The sequence below is a fragment of the Rhinoraja longicauda genome, chromosome 14 (assembly GCF_053455715.1).
Source record: "Rhinoraja longicauda isolate Sanriku21f chromosome 14, sRhiLon1.1, whole genome shotgun sequence".
NCBI lineage: Eukaryota > Metazoa > Chordata > Chondrichthyes > Rajiformes > Arhynchobatidae > Rhinoraja > Rhinoraja longicauda.
In genome coordinates this window covers 6849275-6872022 of record NC_135966.1, presented here as the reverse complement: position 1 = coordinate 6872022, position 22748 = coordinate 6849275, and the positions used below count along the sequence as shown (strand labels likewise).

General features: G+C 44.8%; 1 protein-coding gene and 1 non-coding gene across 2 annotated transcripts in view; one reads left to right on the top strand and one right to left on the bottom strand.

The window, feature by feature from the left end:
* LOC144599977 (organic cation/carnitine transporter 2-like) overlaps nucleotides 1-22748 on the bottom strand; it is a 55722-nt gene that overhangs the window by 6228 nt on the left and 26746 nt on the right. The window contains exons 3-7 of the mRNA XM_078411258.1: nucleotides 22195-22349; nucleotides 16735-16906; nucleotides 11529-11655; nucleotides 6749-6849; nucleotides 2746-2960 (exon numbers count right to left, since the gene is read on the bottom strand). Of these exons, the coding sequence (XP_078267384.1) occupies nucleotides 2746-2960; nucleotides 6749-6849; nucleotides 11529-11655; nucleotides 16735-16906; nucleotides 22195-22349 (770 nt within the window). The remainder of the gene's footprint in view (nucleotides 1-2745; nucleotides 2961-6748; nucleotides 6850-11528; nucleotides 11656-16734; nucleotides 16907-22194; nucleotides 22350-22748) is intronic.
* Nucleotides 21285-21470, top strand: LOC144600265 (U2 spliceosomal RNA). The gene has a single exon (XR_013548111.1). It is a non-coding gene; the product is annotated as a U2 spliceosomal RNA (small nuclear RNA).

The window sequence follows — 22748 nt, the reverse complement described above, 5'->3', positions numbered from 1 at the left end:
CCCAACTTGGTTCATCAATGCTAATATTCAGACCTGTTTCCCATCTTTGTCTTGATTTTTGAATTCCTATCTTTGGACTGGATTTTTGTAATAATTTATACATTGAAGATATAATTTTTTTAGTTCCCTTGCCCTGAATCAAGGATTCAATTCCTTTAATTTGAAATAGAAACATTGAATTACCTAACTTTTCCCTTAAAAAAGATTGTAGTTGATAATAGAAAAAGATACTATTCCCTGGAATTTTATATTTATTTCTCAATTGAGAAAATGTCAAAAAATTATTTCTTTCATAGCAATCTCCTGTATGTTTAATACCCTTCTGTTCCCAAACTTGTAATATTTGATTATTCCAAGCAAACGGCAGTAATCTATTTTTTACTAATGGAGTTTTAGCTGTTAAATTTTTTTTTTTTATCATTAGCTTTAACTGTTTTCAACAATATATTAATTAACTGTTTTAGCAAAGGTGACTCTTTATCCTTAACTAATAGCTTCGCTTCCCATTTATAGATACATTCTTCTGGGCATAGTTCTTTTATTTTATCCATTTCAATTTTAACCCATGCTGTTTTTCCACCCTCTTGATAAAAGGATGAAATAAAACCCATTTGTGCTGCCAGATAGTAATTTTTAAAATTTGGTAATTGCAATCCACCTAATTCAAATTTCCATGTTAGACCCGGGAGCAGTTAGACCCGGGTTCCACCCTGTCTACAGGTGCTGTCTGTACGGAGTTTGTACATTCTCCCTGTGACCTGTATGGGTTTTCTCCGGGACATCCAGTTTTTTCCCACACTCCAAAGACGTACAGGTTTTTAGGTTAATTGGCTTTGATAAAATTGTAAATTGTCCCTAGTGTGTGTAGGGTAGTGTTAGTGTATGCTTGGATGTCGGCGTGGACCCGGTGGGCCGAAGGGCCTGTTTCCATGCTGTATCTCTAAATTAATCCAAGGTCTACGTCAGACACAGGAGAGTTGTTCAAAAGTGAAGTAATGAGTTGAGGGGACATAGAATATAAGAGAAGGGAGCTTATGATGCAGTGATTAGGTCAAAACAGCAGTACCATGTATAATAGTGCTTGCTACATAATAAGAACGTTTTGATTAAATCGGAGATGGGGAGAGGACGTTTACTGGGATGTTGCCTAAGATGGAGCATTTTTATCTGAAGAAAGACCAGAAGCTTGAGGGGGATCTGATGAAGATTTACTAAACAGCACGGTTGCGCAGCAGTAGAGTTGTGGCCTTAGAGCGCCAGAGAGTCGTGGTCAGGAATGACCACGGGTACTGTCTGTACAGAGTTTGTCCCCTCTCCCCGTGACCTGTGTGGGTTTTCTCCGGGTGCTCCGGTTTTCTCACAAACTGTGGAATGATTCCTGCAAACTATAGGATAGTAAAGATGACTCCATTATTTAGGAAAGAGAGGGGAGAGACAAAATGAGGAATCATTGACCTGAATGCTGAACTCGGTTTTACACTTCACAGATGCTGGTAGACCTACTGAGTGCTTCCAGCATTTAATAGCAAATTTCAACATTTGCATTTTATTTTTGGGTGAACTCTTCTGCTGGAATCTATTGTATGGATTTATGAAATGGATATTATATTTGACTGATTCAACAGATCTCAGAATAAAAGGGCGATCAGGGTGGCGTAAGGGTAGAGTTACTGCCTTACAGCAAATGCAACACTGGAGACCCGGGTTCGGTCTCGACTACGGGTGCTGTCTGTACAGAGTTTGTACGTTCTCCCTGTGACCTGTGTGGGTTTTCTCTGAGATCTTCGGTTTCCTCCCACACTCCAAAGTCGTACAGGTTTGTAGGTTAATTGGCTTGGTAAATGTAACAATTGTCCCTAGTGGGTGTAGGATGGTGTTAATGTGTGGGGATCGCTGGTTGGCGCGCTCCCGGTGGGCCGAAGGGCCTGTTTCCACGCTGTATCTCCAAACTAAAACTGAACTAAAAGGATGTACCTTTAGAAAGGAGATGGGGAGGAATCTGCGGATTCATTGCCACAGGTGGCTGGTTGGGGTGATTGGTTATTTTTAAAGCAGAGAATGGCAGATTCTTGATTAGTAAGTGTGTCAAAGTATGGGGAGAATGCAGGAGAATGGGGTTGAGATGGAAAGATAGATGAGCCATAATTGAATGGCGGAGTAGACTCAATGGGCTGAATGGCCTAAATCTGCTCCTATGACTTATGACCTTATGACACATTGAATGTCTTTAAGTAGATTTGACAAGGGGTACCAGTGCATGTGGCTTATTTAGATTTTCAGAAGACTCTCCTTAAAATGGAATGACTTTTCTCGGGCGGTTCAGTGTGTCAAAACATGGTTAAAGCCAGTGAAAGTTGTTGTGGGAAAGAATGCGGATGATTTTAAGAGTTCTTAACACATGCTCGTCACACAGGTATCTCTCTTTAATTTAGACTTTAGAGATAATACAGTGTGGAAACAGGCCCTTCAGTCCACCGAGTCCACGCCGACTAGCGATCATCCCATACACTAGCACTATCCTACACACGAGGGACAAGTTACAACTTACAGAAGCCAATTAACCTTCAAATCTGTACGTCTTTGGAGTGTGGGAGGAAACCGGTGAAAACCCACGCAGGTCACGGGGATAACGCACAAACTCCGTACAAACATCATCCGAGGTCAGGATCAAACTGGGGTCTCTGGTACTGTAAGGCAGCAACTCTACCGCTTCACCACCGTGCCACCCAGCACTGTAAAACTTACTTGATGGTATGAGGTTCATGAAGAGCAGAACACCTCCACTCAGAAGAAGAGTGCCTGAAAGGCTGAGTCTGCGTGGAAATTTCCGGAGGAGAAGCCAGGCTGCGATATTGGCCGGAATCTCAATGGCACCAAAGAGGAAACAATTCAGATAGTCATTGCCATGGAGATTGGGGACGTTGAGAGACAGACCATAGTATCCAATTGCTAGAATCATCCTGCAAAATAAAAGGCGAAATACTTCTTGTCAAACACTTTTGTTTATAATATTCTCCCAATTTCATTTCTTGGATTTTCTTTTCCACTTGATTTCATGTTGTTCACAGATGCTGCTCATTCATATATGGCATTTGCCATACCAATGTGGTTTAGTCACATATGTTAATGTCAATAAAAATATCTGAAATTGCTCAATGAAATAAATTGTATTAAAATGCACCTCCTGTGGCACAGTGACGCAGCGGTAGAGTTGCTGCCTCACAGCGCCAGAGACCTGGGTTCCATTCTGACTACGGGTGCTGCCTGTACGGAGTTTGTACGTTCTCCTCCTGACCTGCGTAGGTTTTCTCTGAGTGCTCCAGTTTCTTTCCACACTCCAAAGACGTATAGGTTTGTAGGTTAACCGGCTTCTGTAAAATTGTAAATTGTGCCTAGTGTGTGTAGGATAGCGTTAGTGTGTGGGTATGATAGGTCAGTGTAGACAGTGGACTGAAGGGCCAGTTTCCACGCTGTATCTCTAAACCAAACAAAACTCCCATCTACTCCCCGTAAGGACTCCATTCCAATGCTGGAGAGATTTCACGAGAAAGTGGGCTAACAGAACTAGTGAAAACTGATGATCAATGGTTAGCCTGGACTCGGTGGGCCGAAGGGCCTGTTCCCATGCTGCACCTCTGAACTCCTAAAGTGACGTTTCAGAGCTTCTATCAGGCAGCACATCTTCAGGCAGCCGTTACTTATCTTGGTCACTATCAGCAAATCCCCACTAAGTGCAACAGCTACAACTACACATTCAGCCATTTATTACTGAGTCTAAATCCTGCCACTCCCTACCCCACAGCCTTGCAGATCCACATTCCCGGAAGGACTGTGAAGTGCAAAAATGTGGCTTACCTTCACCTTCTCAGCGGCAATCAATGCTGGACGTGCCACTACCCAATACTGAATGCATGGTCTTCAATAAAGACTTCTAGGCAGAGTGTAGCTTCAAAGCACAATTTTGGGGTAGCACAGTGGTGCAGCCGTAGAGTTGCTGCCTTACAGCGCCAGAGACCCGAGTTCCATCCTAATTGTTGGTCCTGTCTGTATGGAGTTTGTACATTCTCCCTGCGGCTTGCATCGGCTTTGGCCGGGTGATCCAGTTTCTTCCCACATTCCAAAAGCGTAAAGGTTTATCAGTTAATGGGTTCGGTAAATTGTAAAATTGTCCCTAGTGTGTAGGATAGTGCTGGTGCACGGGGTGATCACTGGTCCGTGTGGACTTGATGGGCCGAAGGGCATGCTTCCGTGCTGTATCTCTAAAAGTTGAATTGTGAAAGGCCTGGATAGATTGGATGTGGAGAAGATGTTTCCACTAGTGGGAGAGTCTAGGACCAGAAGTCATAGTCTCAGAATATCATGATTGAATGGTGAAGTAGACTTGATGGGCCAAATGGCCTAATTGTGTTCCTATCACTAATGAAGTCTAAAGTCTAAAATAAATAATAAGTGCATAGTTGAAAGATTACATATCAGATTATATTTTCTTTTGCAACAAATCTGGTTGAGTTGAGCAATGAATAATTTTACTTTTATCAAAGTGTGTGCCACGTATTTTACTAAGAATGTTATGATATTAGAATTGCTACACATTGATTGATGCTCTGCTGAAGTGTGATTTTGAACTGTGCTGGCAATGTACCAGAAACCAGTTCCTACAATCGGCTATGTGATAACCCATATAATCTGTTCCTAAAGAATGAATCACCTAAATTAGACACAAAATGCTGGAGTCACTCAGCGGGACAGGCAGCATCTCTGGAGAGAAGGAATGGGTGATGTTTCAGGTCGAGACCCTTCTTCAGACTGAGAGTCAGGGGGGAGGGAGACAGGGAAATGGAAGGGTAAGTTGTGAAATCACAGATCAAAGGGGACAATGGTCAATTAACTGCTCTGTTTATAGCACTTAGTTTTTTGACATTTGTCCGAGGCACCTAATTTTATATCCCATTTGAGTTTCTTCATTACCATGAGGCCCTCAGTACCGCCTGAGTGAGAGGTTCATGAATAATTCGCTGGCTCAGAGAGCAAATATCGGAAATAACTCAATTCAGCAAAATTATGCATCAATATAAGTGGCACAGTGGCTCAGCCAGTAGAGCTGCTGACTCACAGCGCCGGAGACCTGGGTTTGTTCCAGATCTCTTTACTTTAGAGATAAGCATGGAAACAGGCCCTTCGACCCACCAAACCCACACCGACCAGCAATCACCCTGTACACTAGCACTATCCTACACATTAGGGACAATTTATGATTTTACCAAAGCTAATTAACTTTGCTGATGACACTGTGGTGGTGGGCCGGATCTCCAACAACGATGAGAAGGCCTACCGGGAGGAGGTGGCTGATCTGGCACTCTGGTGTCAGGACAATAGCCTCCTCTTGAATGTCACTAAAACAAAGGAGCTGATTGTGGACTTCAGAAGGGCTAAACATCCAAGGACATACACGCCACTGGAGATAAATGGGTCTATTGTGGATAGGGTGAGCAGTTTCAAATACTTGGGAGTCCGCATCGCAGAGGATCTGACGTGGGCAACGCACATTGCCGCACTGGTGGGTAAGGCTAAGCAGCGCCTTTACCACCTTAGACAACTGAGGAAATTCAGAGTGTCGCTGAGGATCCTTCATTGCTTCTACTCTGGGGCTGTAGAGAGCATCCTGTCCGGCAACATTACAGTCTGGTTTGGGAACAGCTCTGCCCAGGACAGGATAGCCCTGCAGAGAATAGTGCGTTCGGCAGAACGCACCATGGGAACTACACTCGTCCCCCTGCAGGACCTATACATCAGGAGGTGCAGATCCAGAGCAAGCAAGATCATGAGGGACCCCTGCCACCCCAGTAACGGACTGTTCCAGATGCTACGGTCAGGCAAACGCCTCCGCTGTCACGCTGTGAAAACGGAGAGGATGAGACGGAGCTTCTTCCCACAGGCCACCAGGACTGTCAACTTTGATAACCCCAGAGACTAAATTTTTGTCGACACTTTTTGTGCTATGTTTAGTAACTTATTAACTTTATTTATATGCTGTAACTGTAATTATTTTTGTGCACAACCCGCAGGCATTGCCACTTTCATTTCACTGCACATCGAGTATGTGTATGTGACAAATAAATTTGACTTGACTTGACTTGTCTTTGGAGTGTGGGAGGGAACTGGAGCACCCAGAGAAAACCCACATGGTCACAGGGAGAAAGTGCAAACTCGTGTATTGTCTTTCCACTGACTGGTTATCATGCATCGCAAGCTTTTCACTGTGCCTCAGTACGAGTGACAATAAACTAAACTCAAACTCAAAACCCATAGTCAGGATCAAACCAGGATCTCTGGCACTGTCGGGCAGTGACTCTACCGCTGCGCCACTGTGCTGCCCTCGGGTGCTATCAGTGTGGAGTTTGCATGTTTTCCCTGGGACTGCCTGGGTTTCCTCCGGATTTCCCCCATATCCCAAAGATGTGCGGGTTTGTAGGTGAATTGGCCTCTGTAAATTGCCCCTAGGGTGTAGGGAGTGGATGAGAAACTAAGGAAACGTAGAACTAATGTGAATGGGTGATCGATAGTTGGCATGGACTTGCTGGGCTGAAGGGCCTGTTTCCATGTCATATCGCCAAACTAAACTAAACAATTCAAATCTGATCTGTGGAAAATATGTAGAGATTAAAGCAGTTGCAGAATGTATCCCTCACAAAGTGCTTTAAACCAGCTATTGATAAATATGTCTGAGTATGTGGAATCTGATACTTACCACACGAGTAAGTTAATCATTGTGATGGTGCGAATATGAGAGGTTTTTATCAATTGAGTAACTGGAACAGATTTTACTTGTTTATTCTGTATATGTTCAAGCTGGAAGAAAAACAGAAGATTCAACATTGCATCGGCTTCGTGGAAAGTGTCAGTATTATTATCCACATCTCCTGATTGACATTGGGCATGGGATACGATACGATAAAAGCAATGATTCAGAAACTGATTATTCAGTTTGTTCTGTGAGCTTGTAAATGAATGAATGAATGATACTTTATTGTCACAGTGATATTCTTTGTTTTGCACACCCAAGGTATGCAAATAGTCGCCACATGAAGGGTGCGGGCAAAGTTACAAAGTATCCCACACCAGGTCCTCCTTTGTTCACCCCCCCTCCCCCCACCATCCCCCACCCTCACGGTGGTTCCCCCCATGCCGAGTCCTCCTTTGGTCTTGTATACAGCTTAAATACATCTTAGATGAAGGGATTAAAAGTACCATTAGCAAATTTGCAGATGATACTAAGCTGGGGGGTAGTGTGAATTGTGAGGAAGATGCAATAAGGTTGCAGGGTGACTTGGACAGGTTGTGTGAGTGGGCGGATACATGGCAGATGCAGTTTAATGTAGATAAGTGTGAGGTTATTCACTTTGGAAGTAAGAATAGAAAGGCAGATTATTATCTGAATGGTGTCAAGTTAGGAAGAGGGGATGTTCAACGAGATCTGGGTGTCCTAGTACATCAGTCACTGAAAGGAAGCAACCAGGTACAGCAGGCAGTGAAGAAAGCCAATGGAATGTTGGCCTTCATAACAAGAGGAGTTGAGTATAATAATAATAATAATAATAATAATAATAATGCATTACATTTATATAGCGCTTTTCATATACTCAAAGACGCTTTACAGGGATTTAGAGAACATAGGGAAGTGAATAAATAGATAAATAAGTAAACGAACAGAGAAAGGAGACAGAAGGTGAGGTGACCTTCAGTGGTTGAAGGCAGTGCTGAACAGGTGAGACTTCAGTGATGTTTTGAATGTGGTGAATGTGGAGGAGTCTCTGACAGTTTGGGGTAGTGAGTTCCATAGGGTGGGAGCAGCGATGGAGAAAGCCCTGTCCCCCCAGGATCTGAGTTTGGTCCGGATGTGGGGGGATAGGAGATTGGCAGCAGCAGAGCGGAGGGTGCAGGTGGGAGTGTGCCTGTGGAGGAGGTCAGTCAGGTAGGATGAGGCCAGGTTATGGAGGGCTTTGTAGGTCATGAGGAGGATTTTGTACTGGATTCTCTGGGGGATGGGGAGCCAGTGGAGTTTGTAAAGGACGGGGGTGATATGGTCACGGATCGGGGTGTGGGTGAGTAGACGGGCAGCGGAGTTTTGAATGTATTGAAGTTTACTGATGATTTTTGAGGGTGCGCCATAGAGGAGGCTGTTGCAGTAGTCCAGACGGGAGGTGATGAAGGCGTGGATGAGGGTTTCTGCAGCTGTGGAGGAGAGGGATGGACGGAGACGGGCAATGTTTTTGAGGTGGAAGAAGGCTGTCTTTGTGATGTGTTTGATGTGTTTGTCGAAGGAGAGGGTTTGATCAAAGATGATTCCAAGATTCCGGATGTGAGGGGAGGTGAATACTGGGAGACCATCAATATTGAGGATGAAGTTTTGGGTGGATTTGGTGAGCGTTTTTGGACCAATGATGATGATTTCAGATTTGTTGCAGTTGAATTTGAGGAAATTTGATTGAAGCCAAGATTTTATTTCAGTGATGCAGTTTGTCAGTGTAGAGTGTGTGGTGGTGGAGATTGACTTGGTGGAGATGAGGAGCTGGATATCATCGCGAAGCAGTGGAAGTTGAGACCATGACGGTGGATTAATTGACCAAGGGGGAACAGGTAGAGGATGAAGAGGAGGGGGCCAAGGACTGAGCCTTGGGGGACACCTTGGGGGAGGGGAGCGGTGGGGGATTTACAGTTGTTAATGGAGATGAACTGGTGCCTGTCAGAGAGGTAAGATTTGAACCAGGATAGGGCTGTGCCGGTGATGTTAAAGGAGGTTTCAAGTCGGGTGAGGAGAATGGAGTGATTTATGGTGTCAAAGGCGGCGCTGAGGTCAAGTAGGATGAGGATGTTGAGGTTGCCAGCGTCGGAGGAGAGGAAAAGGTCGTTTGTGATTTTGAGGAGCGCAGTTTCAGTACAGTGGTTGGAGCGGAATCCGGATTGGAAAGTTTCATACAGGTTATTGGTAGAGAGGTGGTATTTGAGTTGGGAAGCTACAGCACGTTCCAAAACTTTGGACAGAAAGGGTAGGTTGGAGATTGGTCTGAAGTTGTTTAAGTGTATAAGAGCAAAGAGGTCCTTCTACAGTTGTACCGGGCCCTGGTGAGACTGCACCTGGAGTACTGTGTGCAGTTTTGGTCTCCAAATTTGAGGAAGGATATTCTTGCTATTGAGGGCGTGCAGCGTAGGTTCACTAGGTTAATTCCCGGAATGGCGGGATTGTCGTATGTTGAAAGGTTGGAGCAATTAGGCTTGTATACACTGGAATTTAGAAGGATGAGGGGGGATCTTATTGAAACATATAAGATAATTAGGGGATTGGACACATTAGAGGCAGGAAACATGTTCCCAATGTTGGGGGAGTCCAGAACAAGGGGACACAGTTTAAGAATAAGGGGTAGGCCATTTAGAACGGAGATCAGGAAGAACTTTTTCAGTCAGAGAGTGGTGAAGGTGTGGAATTCTCTGCCTCAGAAGGCAGTGGAGGCCAGTTTGTTGGATGCTTTCAAGAGAGAGCTGGATAGAGCCCTTAAGGATAGCGGAGTGAGGGGGTATGGGGAGAAGGCAGGAACGGGGTACTGATTGAGAGTGATCAGCCATGATCGCATTGAATGGTGGTGCTGGCTCGAAGGGCTGAATGGCCTACTCCTGCACCTATTGTCTATTGTCTATTGTCTATTGTCTACTGTAAATAGAATAGAATAGAATAGAATAGAATAGCCTTTACGGTCATCCAAAAACATGTTTTTGGACAAAATTACGTTACCCACAGTCAACAATGAGAGGCAATAAAAAAGAAAGCAATAAAACACACAATCACAAAAACCAACATAAAACAAAAAACAAAAAACTGTATACAGAGGATTAAGCAATGTTGCACAAACATTGCAAAGATGCCTTAAAAACCATGGCACCACCTGCGTCTTCCCCAAACTGCTTGCAAATGCCGCCTAGTAGAAATTAAAATTGAAATTTGAATTTTGTGGCTTTATAAAAATGTCCTGAATATTCTCCCACAGTTAAATTAAAAATAGATTCTGGACAGATCCAAAATCTGAATCTTGATTAATAGTGCAAACTCCATAAATGCTGCTCTTAAATTTAATTTTTTTTGTTGTAAAATAGACAGTATTTAACACCTGTTGGATACAAGGAACTGTAGATGCTGGTTAACAGAAAAGACACAAAATATCAGAGTAATTCAGTGGGTCAGGCAGCATCTCTGTTTGTACGGAATTTGTACATTGTCCCTGTGACCGCATTGGTTGTCTCCAGGTGCTCCAGTTTCCTTCCACACTCCAAAGAAGTACAGGTTTGTAGGTTAATTGGAATCTGTATCCTAGTGTACAGGGTGATCACTGGTTGGTGTGGACTCGGTGGGCCAAACGGCCTGTATCCATGTTGTATCTCCAAAGTCTAAAGTCTAAACTCAAAGGCTCAATATTTTTGCTTTCTCAATACTACAAGCAATAGAGCTGTTTACCAGTAATAAAGGTTTATAGGATAAAGCCCATGGGAAAATGACAAGAATCAGAGAGAATTAGTGAAACAATCTTGCTAATGATCCGAGAGTATCCTATGTAATGTGTATCTATAACGCTGAGAACTACATTCTGCATTCTGTGGTTTTCCCTTTGCTCCACCTATTGTGCTTGACTTTGGTTTTTGAGTGTATTTATGTATAGCAATATCTGACTTGATTGGATTGCATGCAAAACAAAACTTTTCACTGTATCTAATGATGGAACAAGGCAAATGTGATCTCATCTCCAAATTACTACAAACAAAAAATATTCCAAAATAATTTTATCCAGTGAGAAGTTACGACACACAGTTCATGTTGATCTCCTATTTGTGCAGTTGATATAATACAGCAGCATATTTGTCAGAATATTCATGCCTAATTTTTCTGCAGTGAAGTCGGGTCAAAAATGTATATCCATTCATTTTAGGGTGAAGTCAGGTTTACATTATTAAAGTATTAATGATCGATTAGCTTGGTGAAGACTTATCATCTGAAAATAATTGGATAAAGTGGGACTGACTTGTATGACCAAACAATATCAAGGAGTAGTGTAGGAAGGAACTGCTGATGGTGGTTGACACCAAAGATAGACACAAAACGCTGGCATAACTCAACAGTTCAGGCAGCATATCTGAAAATTTGTAATAGGTGACATAGAAACATGGAAACATAGAAAATTAGGTGCAGGAGTAGGCCATTCGGCCCTTCGAGCCAGCACCGCTATTCAATATGATCATGGCGGATTATCTAAAATCTGCTTTTCCCCATTCCCTTGATTCCATTAATCCTAAGAGCTAAATCTAACTCTCTCTTGAAATTGTGACATTTCGGTTAGGAACCCTTCTTCAGACTGAAAGATAGAGAAGGCTCAATATCAAGAAGTAATCACCTTCTGAATAGAAGGTATATGAAAATAACTGTGCTCTGTGTTAAAGAGCTGAACAACCACAAAGCAATGAAATAAATGGTCTTGCTCCTATACCTCTTCGTCAGTGAAAAGTACTGCTGGTGGAGTGATGCCATTTTTCTTTGCCATGAGTCGAATTATTGATTCAGCTTCCTTTACCCTTCCCTTGGACAGTAGCCAGCGTGGAGATTCAGGAATAAACCTAGAATTAAACAAGGTATTATGTAACAGGATTATTGAAGCATCAAAGGACTTGTGAAATTACAAACATAATATTCTTTAACAATAATATGGTGGCGAGCGGTAGAGTTGCTGCCTACAGCTCCAGAGACCCGGGTTCGTTCTTGACAATGGACTCGGTGGGTTTCCATGCTGTATTTCTAAGCTAAGCTAATAAGAGTGGCAGCGGTGCAGCAGGTAGAGCTACTGCCTCACAGCACTAGAGACCTGGATTTCACCCTGACCTCAGGTGCTGTCTGTGTGGAGATTGTACATTGACCGTGTGGGTTTCCTCCGGGTTCCCTCTTGTTTTTATGCTTGTTCTCTTGCAATTGAATTGAGATTTAAAACCAAAATCTTAGTGCCCAGGCTTGTGTCAGCATCAGCATGAAATGCACTGAACTTTATTTGCTGCTGTGGACCAGGTGAATTTCCAGACATTTCTTTCTTGTCCCCATGAATTTTTGACTAAATTCCCCCATTGCCAGCAGTACAGCACACTATATTTATATCTTTGGTAATTAAGTGCTACGGTCGTTGATAATTAAGTCAATACGATGAATTTCAGATACAAAGTACATCATACTTATGGCCTCACCCCCCCAGTGATGACCCCTTCTCCCGTCTCCAGCGGAACCCCCCCTCTTGGACCCCCCCCCCCGGTTGGCCAACTACCCTCACTAGAACTTTTCATCTCCAACTGCCGGCGTGACATTAACCGCCTCAAATTGTCCACTCCCCTGACTCACTCTAACCGCTCCCCTCCTGAACGTGCAGCCCTCCACTCACTCTGCAACAACCCTGACTTATTCATCAAACCTGCTGACAAGGGAGGTGCTGTGGTAGTCTGGCGTGCTGACCTCTACCGGACCGAGGCCAGACAACTCTCGGACTTATCCTTGGACCATGACCCCCCCGACGAGCACCAAACCTTAATCATCAACACCATCACTGACCTCACCAATTCCGGCACTCTACCCTCTAATGCCTCCAAACCTATCGTTCCCCAGCCCCGTACGGCCCGATTTTACCTTCTACCTAAAATCCATAAACAGAACTGTCCTGGAAGACCCATTGTTTCTGCCTCTTCATGTGCCACCGAACTTATTTCCACCTACCTCGACTCCATCCTATCCCCCCTGGTCAAATCCCTCCCCACCTACGTCCAAGACACCTCACATGCTCTCCGTCTCCTCGATAACTTCCGGTTTCCAGGCCCCCACTCCCTCATCTTTACCATGGATGTCCAGTCACTCTATACTTCCATCCCCCACAAGGATGGTCTCGAAGCCCTCCGTTTCTTCCTCGACCATAGAACCATCTAATCCCCATCAACTAACACTCTCCTCCGCCTAGCAGAGCTGGTTCTTACCCTTAACAACTTCTCCTTTGACTCCTCCCACTTCCTCCAAACCAGAGGCGTTGCTATGGGCACTCGCATGGGCCCAAGCTATGCCTGCCTCTTTGTCGGGTACAGCGAACAATCCCTGTTCCAGACGTACAGCGGCCCCATCCCTGAACTCTACCTCCGCTACATTGACAACTGCATTGGTGCTACCTCTTGTACCCATGCAGAACTCACTGACTTCATACATTTCACAACCAATTTCCATCCTGCCCTTAAATATACTTGGACTATCTCCGACATCTCCCTCCCATTTCTGGACCTCACCATCTCCATCACAGGAGACAGACTAGTGACTGACATCTACTACAAACACACTGACTCCCACAGCTGTCTGAACTACACCTCTTCCCACCCTGTCTCCTGCAAAAAGTCTATCCCCTACTCCCAATTCCTCCGTCTGCACTGCATCTGCGCCCGGGATGAAGTGTTCCACACTAGGGCATCAGAGATGTCCTCATTCTTCAGGAAACAGGGCTTCCCCTCTCCCATTATAGATGAGGCTCTCACTAGGGAATCCTCTATATCCCACAGCTCCGCTCTTGATACCCCTCCCCCCATTCATAACAAGGACAGAATCCCCCTTGTCCTCACCTTCCACCCCATCAGCCAGCGTATCCAACAAATCATCCTCCAACATTTCCGTCACCTCCAATGGGACCCCACTACTGGCCACATCTTCCCATCTCCTCCCCTTTCTGCGTTCTGCAGAGACCGTTCCCTCCATAACTCCCTGGTCCACTCGTCCCTTGTAAAATTTGAGAAGTTTTCCCTCATTCTGAAAGCAACACCAAACCAAAGAGCTGCAGTTTGGACATTTTAAACGGGAGACTGGGGCTGATAGCGGAGAAAGGCTGCGGTCAGTTTACCAAGGGATGTCACAATCTGTGGGTCCTAAAATGGCCGCAGGACCTCGTGACCAGCCACAAGATCAAAAACCTTACAGCCCAGTCTCTAGGTTTCTGCAAAGCCACGGCCAGAACAATGGATGGGTATTGGCCATGCAGAAGCCTGCGAAACCAGGTCGAAGTCCAGACACTGGGGCGCTGACATCAGCATACTCACAATGCCCCAAGCCGACCTACACAGTTAATCTCGTTAAGGGGGCACAATAGCCCATAGAAAACTACCTGGTAGGTGATGAGAAACCAGTTAAACCCATCACTTCGCAACGAAATACCAATTAACACCGTCTGGCCATCCCCGGTACTCCTGGACATAAGCGCAGATCAGAGAGAAAACTCATACATATCTTTTAAACAAAGAGATTCCAAGATCTGGCGGGAGATAGGACGGGTCAGAATAGTATAACTGGCCACGACTTTTGGGTTTTAAACTGAAGAAAAACTGGTGCAAGGAAGCAAGTCAAACGGATGCAGGCGGAAGAAAAGACAGGCAAGAAGAAGCGAAGTGCAAGAGAGAGGAACCGGCACGCAACTCGAGAAGAAATACTGCAAGAAAACCTGCAAGGAACGCAAGTAACGGAAGGAAGAAACTCAGGGGACAAGCACGACCCTCACGGAAAGCAGCGGAGAAGCAGCACGAACAGCCAGTAACCCCAGTAATAGCCCCATGGTGAACATGTACTCCGATCCTGCATATCCTGGACATAGTTTAGTGTAGAGGGTAGGGTGGTTTGAATAAACGTGGGTGTGTAAAGGAATATGTGTTGGTCAATTTTGCGATGTGTCGTACGTTCCCCATCTTACAGTCGTGTATATGTCTTGTAGAACTGTGCGTTTTAGAATTCAGAGAAAAGGTATTCATGTATATGTCTTGTAGAACTGTGCGTTTTATGATTCATAGTCAAAAGTATTCATGTAATTCGGTATGTGTCTTATAGATATGTCTTATAGAACTGTATAAGTATTCATGGACAATAGTCCCAAGCGCTCAATAAAAGCCTTTTCCATTTAAACCCTGGTCTTCAAATCTGGTCTGGTTGAATATTTCTGCACTATAAACGCTCCTGCATCTAAGTCCAGTGTCTAGAACCGTAAGGGGTGAGTGGGTCGAACCACTCATGGGGAACCAGTGTGCGCGGCCTGGTCAAGGGATCAGAGCAAGGCACGGGGACCTTAGGTCGGGCGAAAGCTCTGCGCAGAAACCCCTTACATCCTTCCTACCCAAACCACTCCCTCCCCGGGCACTTTCCCCTGCAACCGCAGGAGATGCAACACCTGTCCCTTTACCTCCCCCCTCAACTCCATCCAAGGACCCAAACAGTCTTTCCAGTTGAGACAGAGGTTGACCTGTACTTCCTCCAACCTCATCTATTGTATCCGTTGCTCTAGATGTCAATTTCTCTACATCGGTGAGACCAAACGCAGGCTCGGCGATCGTTTCGCTCAACACCTTCGCTCAGTCCGCCTTAACCAACCTGATCTCCCAGTGGCTGAGCACTTCAACTCCCCCTCCCACTCCCAGGGACCTTTCTGTCATGGCCTTCCTCCAGTGCCATAGTGATGGCCACCGGACATTGGAGGAACAGCACCTCATATTTTGCTTGGGCAGCTTGCAGCCCAATGGTATGAACATTGACTTCTCCAACTTTAGATAGTTCCTCTGTCTTTCTCCTTTTCCCCCCTCCCCCCTCCCAGTTCTCCCACTGTCTTCCTGTCTCCACCTATATCCTTTCTTTGTCCCGCCTCCCTGACATCAATCTGAGGAAGGGTCTCGACCCGAAACGTCTCTCCCAGATGCTGCCTGACGTGCTGAGTTACTCCACATTTTGTGATACCTTCGATTTGTACCAGCATCTGCAGTATTTTCCTACACTAACATACTTACGGCAATGTGTAATGTACTTAATGGCACCATTTGGACGTGAACTTACATAGAACATGGAACACAGAACAATACAGCACAGGAACAGGTTGGTTATGAAGTTTACAGATGACACCAAGATTGCTGAGGTCGCGGACTGTGGGGAAGGCTGTCAAAGTATACAGTGGGATGTAGATCATCTACAGATCCCTTCCGTTGACTCCATTTACACCTCACGCTGCCTCACCAGCATAATCAAGGACAAGTCTCACCCCGTCACTCCCTCTTCTCCCCTCTCCCATCAGGCAAGAGGTACAGAAGTGTGAAAATGCACACCTCCAGATTTAGGGACAGTTTCTTCTCAGCTGTTATCAGGCAACTGAACCATCCTACCAATAACTAGAGGGCAGCCCTGAGCTACTATCTAGCACATTGGAGAAAGTCGGACTATCCATAATCAGACTTTATTGGACTTTATCCTGCACTAAACGCTATTCATGTCATTCCCTTTATTGTGTATGCTGTGAAAGGCTCGATTGTAATCATTTGGTGGGAAGCTGCAACCAATACAGGTTTGTTGGTTAATTGGTTTGATAAAAATTGTAAATTGTTCCTAGTATGTAGGATAGTGCTAAGTGTATGGAGATCACTGGTCAAAGTGGACTCGGTGGGGCGAAGGGCCTGTTTCCACGCTTTATTGCCAAACTAAACTAAACTAAACAATACTCAGTGGGTCATCCAGCATCTCTGGAGAGAAGGGATAGGTGATGTTTCAAATCGGGACCCTTCTTCAGACTGGGTTTTAGTTTGGTTATCTTGGTCAGTATGAATCCCAGTGACACCAGCTTTGTAAGGTCATTGAATGGGTTGAAGGTTGAAGGGTCTACATACCACCACAAAGGAATGTACAGCAAACTGATCAGGCTCAGGGTCAATATCAACATTTTCCATCCTCTCAAGAAATAGGCAACAAAAGGCAGGATCATGTAACCCACGGCATAAAAAAAGCCAATTCCAAGTGTGGAGTATGCAACCCGACTGGATTTCTGAAGAAGTTCCGATCCTGCAAGAAGAGTAGAACAAGGTTCAGTGATTCATGCGTTCATTTTCATTCACTGTCACTCTAGAATCTATTCTTATATTTAACAAAATATTGCCAACATTACATTACCTGCTTAACCATAAACAAAGCCATGTAAAGCTTGATTAAGGAAGAGGAGACAAGGACAGGAGCTACAAATAACGGCACTGAGTGAGTGAATGATAAGTTTTACTCTGCAAATGGAAAGGCAGAAGGGAAAATCAGAAGTGTCAGTATTACAGTATAGCAAAGGGGATTACAGAGGCATGAGGCAGGAGCTGGCCAAAATTGACTGGAAGGAGGCCCTAGCAGGGAAGACGGTAGAACAGCAATGGCAGGTATTCCTGGGAATAATGCAGAGGTTGCAGGATCAATTTATCCCAAAGAGGCGGAAAGACTCTAAGGGGAGTAAGAGACACCTGTGGCTGACAAGGGAAGTCAAGGACAGCATAAAAAATAAGGAGAGGAAGTATAACATAGCAAAGAAGAGTGGGAAGACAGAGGATTGGGACTCTTTTAAAGAGCAACAAAAGTTAACTAAAAAGGCAATACGGGGAGAAAAGATGAGGTACGAGGGTAAACTAGCCAATAATATAAAGGAGGACAGCAAAAGTTTTTTTAGGTACGTGAAGAGGAAAAAAATAGACAAGGCAAATGTTTCAGTGCCCGGTGCGGCTCGGCCGCGGGACGTTTCAGTGCCCGGTGCGGCTTGGCCGCTGGACTTAACATCGCCCGGTGTGGCCGCGGGACGTTTCAGTGCCCGGTGTGGCCGCGGGACGTTTCAGTGCCCGGTGCGGCTCGGCCGCGGGACGTTTCAATGCCCGGTGCGGCTTGGCCGCTGGACTTAACATCGCCCGGTGTGGCCGCGGGACGTTTCAGTGCCCGGTGCGGCTTGGCCGCTGGACTTAACATCGTCAGCGCTGTTCGGCCGCGGGACGTTTCAGTGCCCGGTGCGGCTCGGCCGTTGGACTTAACATCGCCCGGTGTGGCCGCGGGACGTTTCGGTGCCCGGGGCGGCTCGGCCGGGGGGCCTTCCATCCCCTTGCGGGGGCTGTGCGTGTCGGTTGCCTCGGTAGGGGTCGAGCTGCCTGTCCGTGGGTGCGGGGGGAAGAGAGGGGAAGTTTTGTTGCCTCCATCACAGTGAGGGGGTGTTTGGAGTCACTGTGATGGATGTTTGTGTTGGGGTCGGGTGTCCTGTGTTCTTTTCTTTTTTGCTGTATTTTGTGTGACTGCTGAAATTTCGCTCGGTGTTGTGCCGAGTGACAATAAAGTGTTGTTATGTTGTTATGGTTATGGTTATGGTTATGATTATGTGGGTCCCTTGAAGACAGAAGCAGGGGAATTTATTATGGGGAACAAAGAAATGGCAGACGAGTTAAACCGTTACTTTGGATCTGTCTTCACTGAGGAACATACACACAATCTCCCAAATGTTCTAGGGGCCAGAGAACCTAGGGTGATGGAGGAACTGAAGGAAATCCACATTAGGCAGGAAATGGTTTTGGGTAGACTGATGGGACTGAAGGCTGATAAATCCCCAGGGCCTGATGGTCTGCATCCCAGGGTACTTAAGGAGGTGGCTCTAGAAATAGTGGAAGCATTGGAGATCATTTTTCAATGCTCTATAGATTCAGGATCAGTTCCTGTGGATTGCAGGATAGCAAATGTTATCCCACTTTTTAAGAAAGGAGGGAGAGAGAAAACGGGTAATTATAGACCAGTTAGTCTGACATCAGTGGTGGGGAAGATGCTGGAGTCAATTATAAAAGATGAAATTGCTGAGCATTTGGATAGCAGTAACAGGATCATTCCGAGACAGCATGGATTTACGAAGGGGAAATCATGCTTGACAAATCTACTGGGATTTTTTGAGGATGTAACTAGGAAAATTGACAGGGGAGAGTCAGTGGATGTGGTGTACCTCGACTTGTGTGAATGGGCGGATACATGGCAGATGCAGTTTAATGTAGATAAGTGTGAGGTTATTCACTTTGGAAGTAAGAATAGAAAGGCAGATTATTATCTGAATGGTGTCAAGTTAGGAAGAGGGGATGTTCAACGAGATCTGGGTGTCCTAGTGCATCAGTCACTGAAAGGAAGCATGCAGGTACAGCAGGCAGTGAAGAAAGCCAATGGAATGTTGGCCTTCATAACAAGAGGAGTTGAGTATAGGAGCAAAGAGGTCCTACAGTTGTACCGGACCCTGGTGAGACTGCACCTGGAGTACTGTGTGCAGTTTTGGTCTCCAAATTTGAGGAAGGATATTCTTGCTATTGAGGGCGTGCAGCGTAGGTTCACTAGGTTAATTCCCGGAATGGCGGGACTGTCGTATGTTGAAAGGCTGGAGCAATTAGGCTTGTATACACTGGAATTTAGAAGGATGAGGGGGGATCTTATTGAAGCATATAAGATAATTAGGGGATTGGACACATTAGAGGCAGGAAACATGTTCCCAATGTTGGGGGAGTCTAGAACAAGGGGCCACAGTTTAAGAATAAGGGGTAGGCCATTTAGAACGGAGATGAGGAAGAACTTTTTCAGTCAGAGAGTGGTGAAGGTGTGGAATTCTCTGCTTCAGAAGGCAGTGGACCAGTTCGTTGGATGCTTTCAAGAGAGAGCTGGATAGAGCTCTTAAGGATAGCGGAGTGAGGGGGTATGGGGAGAAGGCAGGAACGGGGTACTGATTGAGAGTGATCAGCCATGATCGCATTGAATGGTGGTGCTGGCTCGAAGGGCTGAATGGCCTACTCCTGCACCTATTGTCTATTGTCTATCCCAGGAAAGATTGAGTTAACATACGATGAGCATTTAAAGGCACTGGGCTTGTACTCGCTGGGGTTTAGAAGGATGAAGGGGGACCGCATTGAAACTTACCGAATAGTGAAAGGCCTGGATGGAGTGGATGTGAAGAGGAGATTTCTACTAGAGGTTGAGTCTAGGGCCAGAGGCCACAGCCTCAGAATAAAAGGACATACTTTAGAAAGGAGATGAGGTCGAATTTCTTTAGTCAGAGGGTGGTGAATCTGTCTAATTCATTGTCACAGATGGCTCTGGAGGCCGGATTAGTACGGGTATCAGGGGTTATGGGGAGAAGGCAGGAGAATGGGGTTGAGAGAGAAAGATAGATCAATCATGATTGAATGGTGGAGTAGATGGGCCAAATTTCCTAATTCTACTCCTAGAACTTATGAACTTAAGGAAGAAATGACGAGGATAGGACCTATGAAAGCAGGGAGTGAGAGGGTAATAGGATTAATAATAGGGCAAACATTTAGATGAACGGATTAATTACTGTAAAAATGAGGCAAAAGGTGAGCCAAAGATATGCTTACATTTTGATGGTTTAAAAAGTGTTGATCAATTGTTAGAAAAAGTTGTTAAAAATAGTCAATGGCTTATTTATACAAAGAGAGAAATGATGAGAAACCAAAAGTGAAGCAGCAAAGCAATGGGAATCCGTCGGAACAAGGAAAATATTCACGGAACTTTGATAAATTCTAAGTGTAATTGATCAATATTAACAAAGAACGACTATTCTACAAAAATGCAAAAGCTAATAACATAACATAACATAACATAACAACACTTTATTGTCATTCGGTATAAATACCGAACGAAATTTCAGCAGTCACAAGACACAGCAAAAAAGAAAAGAACACAGGACACCCGACCCCAACACAAACATCCATCACAGTGACTCCAAACACCCCCTCACTGTGATGGAGGCAACAAAACTTCCCCTCTCTTCCCCCCGCACCCACGGACAGGCTTGAGCCGTCTTGAGCCGTCAATCCGTTACCCCAAGTAAAATAGTGCCAGAGATGTCTTGATTACTCGGACAGAGGTGTAGTTTAGAGGATTTCACTGTTGCTGTGATGAAGCTGTACATTCACAGTTAGTTAGTTTAGTTTAATTTAATTTAGAGATACAGCACGGAAACAGGCTCTTCGGTCTACTGAGTCCGCACCGACCAGCGATCCCTGCACACAAACACTATCCTTCGAAAACAAGAAACAATTTTACATTTAGACCACGCCAATTAGCCTGCAAACCTGTACGTCTTTGGAGTGTGGGATGAAACAGATCTTGCAGAAAACCCACACAGGTCATGGGGAGAGCGTACAAGCTCCGCACGGACAAGCACCCGTAATCTGGATCAAACCCAGGTCTTTGATGCTGTAAAGCGGTAGCTCTTATGCTATGCCATCGTGCCGCCCTTAATGGTATGATATGGTACTTTAATGGCCGCATGCATCAAGGTACAGTGAAATTAATTTTCGCTGTTCCAACTTTAAACTGTTAACAGTGAAGTTAAATTGAAGCAGTTTGCATTTACTTGCAGGAAATGTATTCTGAAAATATTGCTTCTTGCTCATTTGGCTAAGATTAAGTGTAGCATCTGTTCTTATCAGTTTAATATCTGATGCATCCCTTTTCTAGGGACCATATATTAAATTGATGTTTAGACCAGGGAGATGGAATAGGGGCTTACTCTGTGCACCTCATGCAACGACCTGGTATTGCAGTGCCTCTGTGATTAAAAAAAAGGGGCGGCACGGCGGCTCAGCGGTCGAGCTGCTGCCTTACAGTGCCAGAGACCCATGTTCAATCCTGACTATGGCTGCTGTCTGTATGGAGTTTGCACATTCTCCCTGTAATCACCTGGGTTTTCTATGAGTGCTCCGCTTTCCTCCCTCATTCCAAAGACGTTCAGGTTTGTAGGTTAATTGGCTTCTGCAAATTGGTCCTAGTGTGTTGGATAGAACTAGTGTATGGATGACCACTGGTTGGCGTGGGCTTGTTGGGCTGAAGTGCCTGTTTCTAAAAGTATCTCTAAAACTTAAACCTAAAAAAACCCAAAGATGGCACGTTGTCTACAGCGCTAATTCAAGCAAACGACATCACTCAAAACAAAAGATTAATTCCTAACTCATATCTGGCTGTTAATATCGGTAATGCACTATCCTGTACAGGCACTCCCTGACCTAGGTAATAGGTGACTTATGTAAACTCGCACTTACATTAGCAATTCTTCAAGACCACTGCTTTATTGCCGAGTTGTACATCTCGGTAGTCTCGGTAGCAACACGCTACTGCTCATGCGACTGTTTCTGCAAGCAAGTCTGCTGTTCTCGTGGATGCTACCCGTGGTCTCTGCAGCAGAACTCCCCCATGGTCTGGGGTCTTGGGGGTGTAGTATTATACCAATTGCAACAGAATAATGAAATATAGGAAAAAAGCTCAGAAATGGACTGATCAATGAAACTTACCAAGCACAAACGCAGTCATGTAGTTTGAAATCTCGCCAATGCCTTTAAAGAAATTAATCAGGCAGAAGATTTCCCAGCTGGGTGACAATGTGATAAGAAGATTAAATAAAACCTGTACCCCCATAGTCCCAAACAAAACAATCTTCCTCCCAAATCTGGAAAACAAGAATAAACTTTTCAATTATATACAACACTGCACGCTTACTGACAAAAGTATCCATGAAAAACATAGGGATATATTTAAACACAATCTAAATCACACATTTGTTGAGATATATGTATATTAACATACCTGTTGGATATATGTTCACTCAGTTACATTACCTGGACATGCATGCAGATGATAACATATTGAGTTACCCTTATATTTTGGAATGAGTCAGAGTCATGGAGTTCAGCCCAACTCATCCATGCCAACCACATTTCTTATCTGATCCAATCCCATTTGCAATTAGCCCATATCCCTCTAATTCTTACCTTTCCATGTACCCATCAAAATACCTTTTTGAACATTGCAATTGTATCAGCCTATTCCACTTACTATGAATGAATGA